Here is a 12780-nt window from a genome sequence, read left to right as displayed (position 1 = left end):
CTAATTAAGGTATAAAGTTCACTCATTTTAGTCTGAATAAATCCTTCATTTTTGCTAATTAAAAACATTACCGTTCAACCAGAACAGTAATTACAGCTTTTCTAATTTTCTAATTATTACTACTACACTATACAGCACTGGAAACTAGTTCTAAGGTGAAGTGTATTTTTTTTATTTGACGAATCGAATTATATAACTTGATATTCTTACGCATTTAACTATGAATGATGTATCAACGCCATATGCAAACGTGAACAAAAACACAATTAAAAGTATGTATAGAATTAGCTAATTTTTTTTCACTTGAATTATGGTGATAGGCCTATTTCTGACTGATTTTAGTCAGTAAGAAATATAAAAAAAAATAACGTGAAAGAGGATTAGTCCAGTAACAATATTGGAATTTCACTAATTCACTCTGTAATGGAATATGACAAAAGTCATGTCGAAAATGCTGAATACTACAATATACAGTGTCAGTGTGACATAAGTGGAATTTTGAGATTCACAATCGAAATAAACCAGAAGATAATAGCCAAAACATATTGAAATTTAGAAAAAAATTGGACAAGAATAAACATGAGTTGCGCGTTATTTCGAATGTGATAAAACTATAATTAGAAGGAGACGAAACTTATAATAATAACTACATTGTGGGAAAAAAAATAAAGTTTCATAATAATTACGAGGACACGTTGCTAAAGACCATGCGGTACGCAGAAGCTAATTCTTATGTATGACGCAATCACACAACGTTGACTCATAGCCCAGTAAAAAATTATAATTAAAATGCTACTGATCGCTAATGTAAATCTACTATCAAATTATTTTAACAGTATTTTCATGTATGTGTGTGCGTGTGCGCGCTACTTCATTTTAAATAAACATGGTGATTGTGCGAATATCGTATATCCGGTTTAAATAGCTGTAGGCTTTATCGACGGCAAATTTGGTGAAAATTACTAGTTCGATACATTTAATCAATGTAATGAACAGTATTAACAGATTAATACATATCTCTTTTTAAAATGTAAAGAAAAACACAATTTATGGCGTTTTATTAATGCTATTAATTTAAATAGATATGACATTGGAAAACAATTTTATATTGGTACGGGGAAATGTTGATATTGATATGTTTTAAATTGGCGTTCTGTGTACATACAAAGCAGGTATTATTCTAAAATGTTTAAATAATTGGAATTTTAACAAAAGCGCTTTATCTGTGGATGAAATAATTATTTTAAGTATTAGTGAACTTTTGTATGATGAAATTGGGTGGTAGTATGCCTTAAAAGTGGAAATGAGAAATAAATTTGGTAGTAAAAGAGAGATTAATGCGATAAATATTGATCCTTAGACAATAACCATTTGTTTTGCATGACATTTAAATATTACTATGCGTCACAGTTAATAACCTGACTTATTGATTGCCGAACTGAACAGAACCCTTCATCATCAAAAACAATTCCTCATTTAAATTATTTTAAATTCATGAATTCACAATGTGAACTATAACCTCATTCGATCCGTTGTGACGAACATAATACAGGCGTTCAGAATTCGAGGATTCAAGTGAATCTCTTCCCTGAATCGTAATGAATTAAACACACGTATATAATTCTATCCTATTATATATTAATGGAAGGCGAACGACGTTTAATTCATTCTGAATATTTAATGAGCGGATACTGCAATTTAATATCTAGTCATACATAATAATATAAAGATGTAAAGAACCGGTAATTATGAACACGCTCCCGATACTGTATAAATAATGTTGGATATTATCGACAGAATCACTATCATCATCATTGAATACCATCTTCATCAGTTTACCTTGAGAAAGTTCCGTGATACAGTATCACATATTCGTCACATATCATGTGACACTGTATTTAGGAATCTGCATATGCCACATTATAACATTTATCTGATACAGTTATCGGGCTATCCTGAGTAATGCATATGGCAGATAGTAGTATAATTCAATGTACCGTTGTCAGTAAAATGCATTTAAAACAATGTTTCTTTGTAATATTTTATAAATAAGTCAAACTTTCATTAGTTAAATAACAAGAAACATTAAAAATAATGAATAGTAATGGTTATAATAATAATTAACAAAGTATCACACATTATTTTATGTAATTTGCTATTACAATTGTTTGTTAAGAAACGGACACGCAATTCAAATTCTGACTTATTATTTCTACTTTACCAGAATTAAAATATTCCTGATTTATAACGTTAACATTTTGTTTCAGTAAAAAGCTAAACATAAGACTATGTAACAATACTATTTAATATCAATATTGTACATATTTGATTCAACCATAAATGCAAATATATACTATTTATTAATTCATATCGTAAAATAAAAAATAAATAACACAATGTTTTACGTACCTCACCGTTTACTAAACGTCAAATTTACCAGACGAGAAAGGGTGCAAGGAGAAGCAGGGAAATGTCGCAAAATATCCAGCGACTGGGACGAGAACGACCGAAGTGACGACGAGATAGTCTGCTTAACTATCGCCAATGAGGTTGCTTCGAAAGCAGACAGTAAGAGCTCAGTAAGACTAGTAGTTTTTCACCGAGTGAATAAATTATACTGATGCGATCTACACAATAAGTTTATACCGCCATGACGCTACGGGGTAAGTACTTGCGCATGCGCAGTTTAATGCTAAATCAATAGCGATTTCCCGAAGGAGTCTATTGTAAACCAATCGAAATTAGTTATATCGCTATTATCATTTCAATATAATAGCATTAATATTCAAGTTAACCTTTTCTTTTATATTAACAATTTACATGTTGTTGTTTATTAAAGATGAAAGGGAGTAATTAGAAAACCATAATATTATTATATTAGCATCCTGTCCATGATTGTACTTTAACATGTTAGTGCATATCAAATAAATTCGAATTAATTCTTGGTAAATCAAACGATTATAATGGAACATTTTGTGTTGCTTGATATTATTATTTTTTTCTCTTTTGTGAGATTCACTCACCTTTATTTCATATTTTTGTTACATACTCATTTTGAAAAAATACATTTCTTTGTAATCAATTAATTCTTGTTTATCTTTTGTTTTTGCATTTACAGTACAGTATATAACATAACACCACAGGCGCCAAACAGTAATTTTGAACCGCCCGGGTGATATTCTGAAAATTAATTATATAATATATAATATAGGCCTACATATATTTCTTTTTATATTTCTTTTTATATGTTAAGTTTCTCATTTATCTTACAGATGTATATCAAAAAAATATAAATTTGTCATATTCTCAAAAAAATTATACAGTAGGCCTAATTGATTATTTTATAATTTATTTATATTTTTATGTATTTATACAAGCAGTTCAAGGTGTTCTTTGATCATCTAACTAGGCAAAAAAAAACAAAAAACAGTAGAATTGTTTCTCTTTTGTGGCGTAAACACCACTTTTATATATTATTTTCATTATTATCACATTTTTGATTGATGGTAAGTAAATAAATGACAAATAAATAAACATAATTGGGTAATATCCATATTATAAAAAAATAAAACAGTTATTGATTATTTATAATGTATAGTGCATTATAGTGTATTTATACAAGCAATTTAAGGTGTTCTTTGATCATATAACTAGGCAAAAACATATGGGGGAAGGAGTGTGTCGATAAGGTTAAAATTGTAGGCCTACTATTTTTTGTTCTCATAATTTCATTTGTTTCGGTAACTTTTGGTAAATGAACTTCGATACAGTCGATTATGCTTATTATGATGAAGGATACAATTATTAACCGTGCATATTGTAAGTACATCGATACACAACCTATTTATGAATAATGAATTAAAATACATACAAATACTGAGAATGAACACAATGAACACCAATCAAAAGACGTACTAAAACCCACTGCTCTGTAACTATGGTGACCACAAACATGCACCTTCTGTAAAGAACTCAATTTGATACACATGTAAATGGTGACAAATTACTAGGTATTACCACACTTAAGTGTGAATATTTTGCCTGAATAATTAATAATAGAAAAGCTAGATAGATACAGATAAATACCTACACAGGTGTTTCGCGCAGTCGTCTTATATTTACGTCACAATACGTAATGAACAGGTGGGGCTAGATTAAAATTTACCTTTGTTTTTATCTACATTCCCGTGTAGGCTTAATTGATCTTTTAACACTGACTTTCCTTGGAAATATTGATATGGCCGAAATATTGTACAATTTTATTATGTATAATTGGTAAAGCTCTGTCAAACTTTATGTGACAAAAAATGCGATGTACCCAATGAACACGATGACGTCAAATAACTACCATATTTTTCGTCAAACTAGTGTAGACAGCACTTCAGGAAATGTGCAGATGGAACTTGCTCTATACTTTCTTAAAACGCAGATGATCCATTATTAATCAGCTGTAATTTAAATAGAAGACTACATCTTCAATGACATCTTCCCCAAGGATTTTTGACAATATTCTTCACTGTATTAGTCTATATAATTTTCCTTTAATGTGAATTTGATTGGACTCGATTGCAAGACAACCAAGACAAAGATTGAGAAATCGAAATAAATGGTCCGTCAACGGAGTGTGACGTCAAACTAAATTTTATGACGTCAATTATGCCAGTAAAAGCAGTCAATTTGCACTGATGGAATTATTTCCATCCAATGATCGACACAACTTAGCGTAGATTAAATTCTTAACTATTTTGCGCGTGGCTTAAATAAACCAGCGCCGACTCAGTTAGTTCTGCGCAGTTTTCTATAGAATTAGAATGTGCGCGCGAAAGAAGGAATGGGCGGCGCGGCCTATATTATTTTAAAAATCAAAATGTCAATTTCCATTACAAACGAGTATTGTAATATTTTTTACAACGAACTTACACAATTACTTTCTTTACTAATGTTTCGTTTCTTCGGGATAAGAAAAAAGAATCGGTCAAGAGATTACGATAATTTAGCTACTGTAACATCACCTGACCAAGAACAACCTTCATCGGCGGACGCGATTAAAACAGAGGGCAAGAATCAGAAAGGCATTGTTGGTGCTGGCCCAGGAGATCGTCCCCTAGAAGGAAATAAGCCTAGGCCTAGTTGCGTTGTTGATTTGAGCCAACTCAAGACTGAGACAAAACTATTACAAAACGAGTTAAATAAGAATTTGGAAAACGAAAGGTGAGGGCAGCATACATAATTATGATACAAATACAAGGCATCCTAGCCTAGACCTAGGCGCGCCTAGGCCTGGCCCTAGTCTAGACTAGGACTAAAGTTATGCTAGGCCTACCTAGGCCTAGGGCTACTCAAAGTAAAAAAAAACCCAATTAATCAATTATTGTCTGCCTACCTAAAGATTTTAAACATTAGATAGGCCTAGGCCTATAGAATTAAAAAAAATAATTTAATAAAAACATGTTTTAGGCTAGGCCTACCTAGGCCTATGCTTACAGGTAGATTCAACTTAGAAAAGCCTTTACCTAGCCTACATAGGCCCTACATTATTTTTACAGATTAACTCAGGAAATTTTACAACTAGAACTTGAAACACTACAATGTAAACGAAACAGATCACATATAACTCGACAAATAGAAGCTATTGAAAATAACATGCAGGATTTGACAGATTGTAAAAAAGAAGGTATATTTATGCGTTTGATCCCTGTGGACTTGCGTACATTAATTATTTAAACTTTATTTTCTCACATTATCCATAAAGTTAATTAAGTTGAGTCATAGTGAACCCAGAAATTTCCAGTTTAAGCCAGTTAAAAAGTTCCAGTTCAAGCCAGTTTTAAAAAAAGTTCCAGTTCAAACCAGTTGATTTAACTGGTTGAACTGCGATTTGGTTACTGGTGTACCTACCGGTCGATAATTTAATTTGGAATCAGTTGGAATTTTGTTACTGATAATTACATGTGTATATAATTTTATATATAGGCCTATTTTTATAATAATTTTCTCCTGAGAAATATTTTTGAAAAAAATGTTAAATATTTCCTCTCTTTAAATTCGGTTGCGTAGAATGTTTGTTCCACTTGTGCAAGGGTAAACGTTTCTAATAAATTCTACTATACGCCTAAATAGACCTACCGCATTATTTCGTTATTGCAGTATCTCTGTTTGATTTCAAAATGTTTTTTTTTTCTTTAGAACTAATTTCAAACAACGACGGCTTTTCGATTTCAAACAAGCTAGAGAGCAAATCACAAGGCCAGATTACGCTACTAATCATGCGTCATGCTCCGAACGATTGGAAAAAGTTCCGTAACATACAGAATAAGTCAGATGCCCTCAATCTAAAAAATGAGCTAGAAGAACACCAGCTAGCAATAGAGGGCCTCCGATCTCGAGTTTGCGCTAAATTGAATCGATACATAGCCGAAAAAGATGGACAAATAACAGATGATATAACATTTAAACTTGACAACATTTTTGATTATTCACCGTTTGATGAATTGAGTGAGAACACTGCTAATCTGAGATTGAGTTCTCTAGGTATTTCATCAACTGACGTTTAAACTATTTGTAGTTTTTGCTACTGTGATCGTAATAGTTGGTCGGCTTTAATTTACCCCTGTAAATACAGGCCTAGAAATATATAAATATTAAAATAAATATTAAAAAATATTAGAAATATTAAAGGCAGGTTTAGACTACAGACGATACAGAGCGACAATAATTATATTTTATAGGACAGGAGTTTCATCATATGATAACCATTATGCTGTGTTTGATGAAAATGATATTTTTTCAAACATTAAAATAAAATGATAAATAAGAACAATAAACAATATCGTCACGATATTAGGCATATTGCTCTTAGGCCTACTAAACATGATATCTTATTAGACTTAGAATATTTTTATCCTATAGTTCTTTTTCGTAGGAAATGTTTTTCTAGGATTACGTTTAATATTATAAACGTTATTAGCCTATATATTAGCTTTACAACATGAAGATTCAGAATGTAAAACATAAGACAACGTTTTAATATAATGTTATACCTTAAGCTCTGTCTACACTAGGCCCCTATCAAACTCTATCTGACAAAAAAGTGTGATGTACCAAAATCTGGTAGTGATAGGCCTATGCTTAAATATGGGCACATCACATTTTTTGTAACAAGGCTTAATACAATAACAATTAATTTCCTTTTTCTTTTTTGACCGTTTGTTTTAAACAATTTTACAGGTTGATAACATTTAAACTTATTTATTATTGCTTTAACTTTGAGTAACCGATCCATTGTACAGAGCGCATGATTATCTCACAAGCAAGAAAAACAACTTATTACATAACAAGGCCAACAACCATAAGTCGCATGCTCTCAGAAAACAATGAACTTTCAAAAAGTAATGTACTTTAAAACTTTTCTGTACATCAAAACAGTTCAAAAAGTACAGAAAAGCGATAAAACGCATAGTGATACCGGACAGACCGACAGACCGACCGACCGACATAGTGAACTATAGAGTCGCGTCCACGCGACTAAAAACAATAATATTATGGTAACTCAATTTCAGAAAGTAGAGTTGCGGGAAATTACCAACCGACTTCGATTAGGCCTACGTTTATTTGTTTGATTTTATTGTTTTTTTCAAACTCAGATGAATATCAATAGTGTGCAGAAGGAGGCCAAATTTTAGTTTGTGGTAACAGATTATGGCCACCCGATTAAAATTTTAAAGACAATTAAAAAATAATATACGGAACATTACATATTCTATTCAAAAGTATATATGTATATATATTGAAAATTAGTCGTATATTCTTCAATGTTTCATTATCTAAAAAAGCTAATTTGCAATCAGTTTTAACAATTCCATTACAAGGTTATTGCCTATTCAATGTAGAGTCTAGTGAATGTCATCACCATCATCATCATCATCATCGAAAATCGACACTGTTAGCTATTAGCTAGCCGAAGTTCCATTAACATTTGCTGTCTTATGCTTTTGTGCTCACTCCTCTATCAATGCAAAACGTGTATCATCCCCTAGCAACGACCACAATATGATGCGTTAACACGAATACGGGTAAGTGGTTAGTTGAGGAGTAACTGTGAACGAATAACAATCGACTATTCTGCTGTCGTGATAAAACACAATACACACTGTCTGTAGGTCTGAAACGATCTGTTAAGTTATGACGGTTTCAAAGATGGTCTAGTTTTTGGTAAGTAATTTACATATTTATATATAATATACATGCAGTGTATAAACACAAGTGTTTAAATATTCTTCCTGGACGTTTATTGTTCTTTAAATTTGAAAAAAGTGTATGTATGTACTTGTTTTCAATGGGTAGAATAATGTTGGATTTAAGTTGAGACAAAATTCACAAATTAAATAAATCGTTTGTCAGATCTACGTGGAAATTCAACTCGGGGTTCATGGATGTATAACGCACGCCCATTCTTTTATTTATTTAATTATTTATATAGGTTTATTGATATAAATATAGAAACGATAACGATAAATATGATAATAAATGTCGATTTAATGGACACATTTTATATTTTACATAATTATACTATGCACATTCTTATAAATTATAATAATACAATAAATAATTACTTATTATAAACTTACTGTAAACCTAGCAATCCTTTACTAGTAATGTGAACAAAAAATGTTATGTGCATTTAAAGTAATGATCTATTAAAGCCCTGTAAAATAAAATAACTCAAATCAATAAAATTGTAAATCAATATTAACAATTATAATAAATGTATGGATATGTGTGTGTATGCGTGCATGATGTACAATTACATGCGGACTTGTACAGTTACTTACATGAAGGAGTGCGCACGCACACATGTTTATGTAGGCCTGTATATAAATCCAAAGGTAAATTACTGAAAATGATGACAATGCTGTGGGTATCAGCGGCTGGATCTCAATGGAGATACAAAATAAAATAAGCAAAAAGCTATAATAAAAACTATAAAGTAAAACAGCTTGAAATATATAGCAGAGCTGTACGCCTGTATATATTTATATTTATTTATGCCTATATGTTATATATACAACTTTGTTAAACAATTTGTATTTATTTATTTATTTAACAACATATTTATACAGGATTATACACAATCAAGTAGAAATATACTTGTTTTGCATTGTGGTCCTGTCGACAAAAACGGATACAAATTTAATTACTTAGGCCTATACAATTACAATTAATAATAATAGCAACAAAAAATATAAACTGGAAGTTAAATGTTATGAAAAGAAATGAGATCTGGGTGAATGTTTTATATCTGCTGGCAAGTCATTCCATATTTTTCCGCCTGCAACTTTAAAAGACGAATCCATTTTGCTACGGGTATAATGAGGTATAACAATATTTAAGTTGTCTACTCCACGCGTTGAATGTATGCATAATTAAACAAATGATTATGAATAATGTTAATAAAATAATGAGTAAATTGTTATAAAATAATTGTATTAAGCACAAACATGAACAAAAATGACTGAATAAGTGTGTGCCTAAATATACCAAAATACCAAAAAAAAAAAACAACAAAAAAATGAAAAAGAATATAGTCCTCATCCGACATGAACATTAATTCAATTCGTATGCTAAACTGTTAGGCATAAGTAGTTTGTAACTGTGTACGTTGGTTTGAGTTATTTGGTTTTTTTAACGTTTATTCATATAATTTTTGGCTGGAAAACATACTACTAAGTAAAGAAGCAACATTGAAATAATTATATGGATACTAATTTTACCCAAATATGTATATTCAATGAACTATGGTATACACACTTAAACGCACATACTTACTTCATTTAGTAGAGGCTTTCTTAGTTTATCAAGTAATTTATGCTAACAAAATGTTATAGGCCTAAGCACACATACTGTAGTATACAACTAGTGAAAAGGTTCGTCCGGGTCTATTCATGTATATTTATTGTAACATCAAAAATAAATCATTAACAAACAAGTATATACTATAGCTTGTTTTATTTTTGATTTGTATACGTTTTTGTTTTGAATTCACAGAAATACAATCTTCTAGAATTGCTTGTTAAGGAAAGTAGCACGTTTTGAAAATTAAGGACAATAGGAACAGCAGTCAGTTATCAGTCAGTTATCAGTTATGAGTGCTAAACCCAAAAATCTGATAGTTGCAGTTAATAATGAAGACAGTGGAACCGTTCGTCAAATGCTCGAGGAAAAGGAGAATCCAAACATGAGAGATCTATTTGACCGCACGGCTTTGATGCGCGCGGTCGTTCTTGAAGAAAGCGACATGAGAAGGCTTATTGTACGAAACTTGATAAATTACGGCGCTGATGTAAATTTACAGGATAAGCATAAGCGAACAGCATTGATGTATTTATGTAACCGTGAAGATGGAATCGATATTTTAAAAATAATATTAAAAGCGTGTAAAGTCGATTATAACATACAAGACGAAGAAGGTAACACGGCGTTGATGTATGCAATCAGGGCAGATAACCATGACGCTTTAGAGATGCTTTTACAAGTAGGCGGCAAAGATATAGATGTAGATAAAGAGAACACGGAAGGACTTTTCCCTCTTTACATCGCGGCTTCTCAAGAGGACACCGATTTTTGCAAAATGTTAGTCGAAATCGGAGGAGCAAAACGTTTCCACAACATACCGGATCATTTAATGCAATATCTACCAGAAATACCAAAAGAATTGCGAGAAGTTAAAAATCCAAAGATGGCATCACACGACAGAGAATCGTTGTCAGCTCAAAACAAATGGACGGGATCAAGAGATTCGGATCCAATATTACGCGGTGGTGTGACAAGTCTACGCAATACACTTGGTTCGATACTTTCACGAGAGTTGGTACCATTATATGAACCTAATACCCACGGGACAAGAAGCCCCGGTGTTGGCAGTATTCAGTCGTTTAGAAGTACAGTTAGCGACCAAGACGCTGTGATGCTGGATTTGGCAAGGCGGCTAGCAGAATTTGAAGCAAATACTATAAAAACAGCAGGACAATCAAATGCACCTACGTACATCACAAAGTCGGGTAGGGTCATAAAACCAAATGCAGCCAGAGATCCGCAATATAAGGAAATAAAAGGAAAAGATAAAGGTAAACAATCACCATCTAGCAGTTATAGTCGAAAAAGAATACAACAAAGAATTGTAAATAAACAAAAACTTGAGAATTAGCGATAGTGCGGTGTATGGTAAAACAATGCGTTGTTAGATTGCCTTAATCATACCATGGACCTAATTTATAGGTCCATGATGATACTAAAATGCACTATTCTTCAACGTAGGGATTGTAATACTATAGGCTTAAGGTCTCGTTATAATAAAACACAATCATTGTACTTACGTAGTTTCGATTGATAAAAAAAACATAAAGCAATTATCCCTATAATATTTTAGCAAAAGCAATATAACATTAGTAAATGTTATCCTACTATATATGCCCCGTTTCAATAGTATGTCTTTTATTATAGCAATTATGCATATGCTTACATTAGTATTGTTCATTAAACTTCGTGGAAATAGGTTTGTGTACAAAACATGCAAAATGGTTTGCTCATAATTATTAGTTCAGTAAAATTAATATTTGATTTGCAAATTAATGTTGAAGGGATCACGTTTAGTTCAATTTTCTTATTATGTACAGAGTTTAAGAGATCATTTTAAAGTAAGCCGAATTATTTTAAAGTAAGCCGAATTATTTTATTATACTGTATTACAAAGTACGTTAATTTTCACAATAAAATTTCATAAAGTAGAGGCTGTATCTCTAGTTTCGTGGTATACGCTAATTCAAATATCCGGGTTATTTGCACATTATTCACATGTTCACATCGACATTGTTATCACAAGATTGATACACGGTTACTAGGAATACTGGAAAATTACATTTTTATCATGTTAGCTTATTGCATGGTTTAGCCTACCAGCGAACTTGGAATAAGTTAACCTTTCAATAAGACTGAGTTACACTTTAAAACACAACAAACAAAACAGCATGATATCTGATCTCTTTAGCATAATATATAATTGGAGAAGCGACTAGAGCTTTTTGTGATTTTATTAGCCCGATATATTCTGAGACCTAATTCATTTCCTTCAATTGTACTGCTTTATTAAGGGTAGTCATGCATAAAACACACATAGTGATCTATAAGAGAAATTATAAGAGGAACAGCGTCATGGTTAATTAAATTGTTTTCAGTTCTACTTTCATCTTATCGACCACCGTCAGTGGTATTGCATCATAGATTGGATTTAAGTAGAACACATAACACTGGTTCATCTAATTTAATACAACTGAAGCCGTCTAATTTGTCATCAACAGCACCTTCTTCTTTTATATTTATATTTTCAAATTTGTTTTCATTAACACTAGTAGCCTTGTAATAAGCAGCACTATCATCTTCCATCGTCATTAACATCTCCTACAACAAGACTGTAATTATCAGTAAGTATCACTGCCATCTTTTCTTTAACCAACACTACCACCAGCAACAGCATTACTGTCAATGTTATCAACATCACTGCCATCTGTATCATCATCAATGAACTTTTCCACACAACATACCCGATTCTCAGTGCTGTATCACCACATACTACAACATGTGCCCGGAATCATATGAATATAAACATCAACAATGTCATCTTCATCAAGAACACGGACATTTCCATCAACACTGTCATTCAATTTTTCAATGTCAATTCATTCATTTTATTTAGTCATAAATTTACGAAAGGGCAAAATTCGGTAA

The 12780-nt window shown here is 31.6% G+C and overlaps 3 protein-coding genes across 5 annotated transcripts in view; 2 read left to right on the top strand and 1 right to left on the bottom strand.

Moving 5' to 3' along the window:
- The window catches only part of LOC144843216 (uncharacterized), a 30817-nt gene extending 28201 nt beyond the window's left edge, over positions 1-2616 (bottom strand). For 2 of the 3 annotated variants that reach the window (XM_078700000.1, XM_078700002.1), the window contains exon 1: positions 2410-2615. The gene's annotated coding sequence lies outside the window, so the exon portion shown is untranslated. Of the gene's footprint in view, positions 1-2409 lie in introns of all 3 variants that reach the window. The other variant, XM_078700003.1, reaches the window with a different exon arrangement.
- Positions 2617-4852: 2236 nt separating this feature from the next.
- Positions 4853-6554, top strand: LOC144843435 (uncharacterized). Its single transcript, XM_078700221.1, has 3 exons — positions 4853-5211; positions 5547-5674; positions 6187-6554. The coding sequence occupies exons 1-3, from the start codon at positions 4868-4870 to the stop codon at positions 6552-6554; spliced, it is 840 nt and encodes a 279-aa protein (XP_078556347.1). The 5' UTR covers positions 4853-4867.
- A 1526-nt stretch (positions 6555-8080) lies between these two features.
- Positions 8081-11583, top strand: LOC144842567 (uncharacterized). The gene is made up of 2 exons (XM_078699020.1): positions 8081-8211; positions 10045-11583. Exon 2 carries the CDS (start codon positions 10142-10144, stop codon positions 11201-11203), a length of 1062 nt encoding a protein of 353 aa, XP_078555146.1. The 5' UTR covers positions 8081-8211; positions 10045-10141; the 3' UTR covers positions 11204-11583.
- The last annotated feature ends 1197 nt before the right edge of the window (positions 11584-12780 follow it).

This window comes from Antedon bifida, chromosome 5 (assembly GCF_963402885.1).
Source record: "Antedon bifida chromosome 5, ecAntBifi1.1, whole genome shotgun sequence".
Taxonomy (NCBI): domain Eukaryota; kingdom Metazoa; phylum Echinodermata; class Crinoidea; order Comatulida; family Antedonidae; genus Antedon; species Antedon bifida.
Note: the sequence above shows the minus strand (reverse complement) of the source record. Positions and strands in the feature narration are given on the sequence as shown.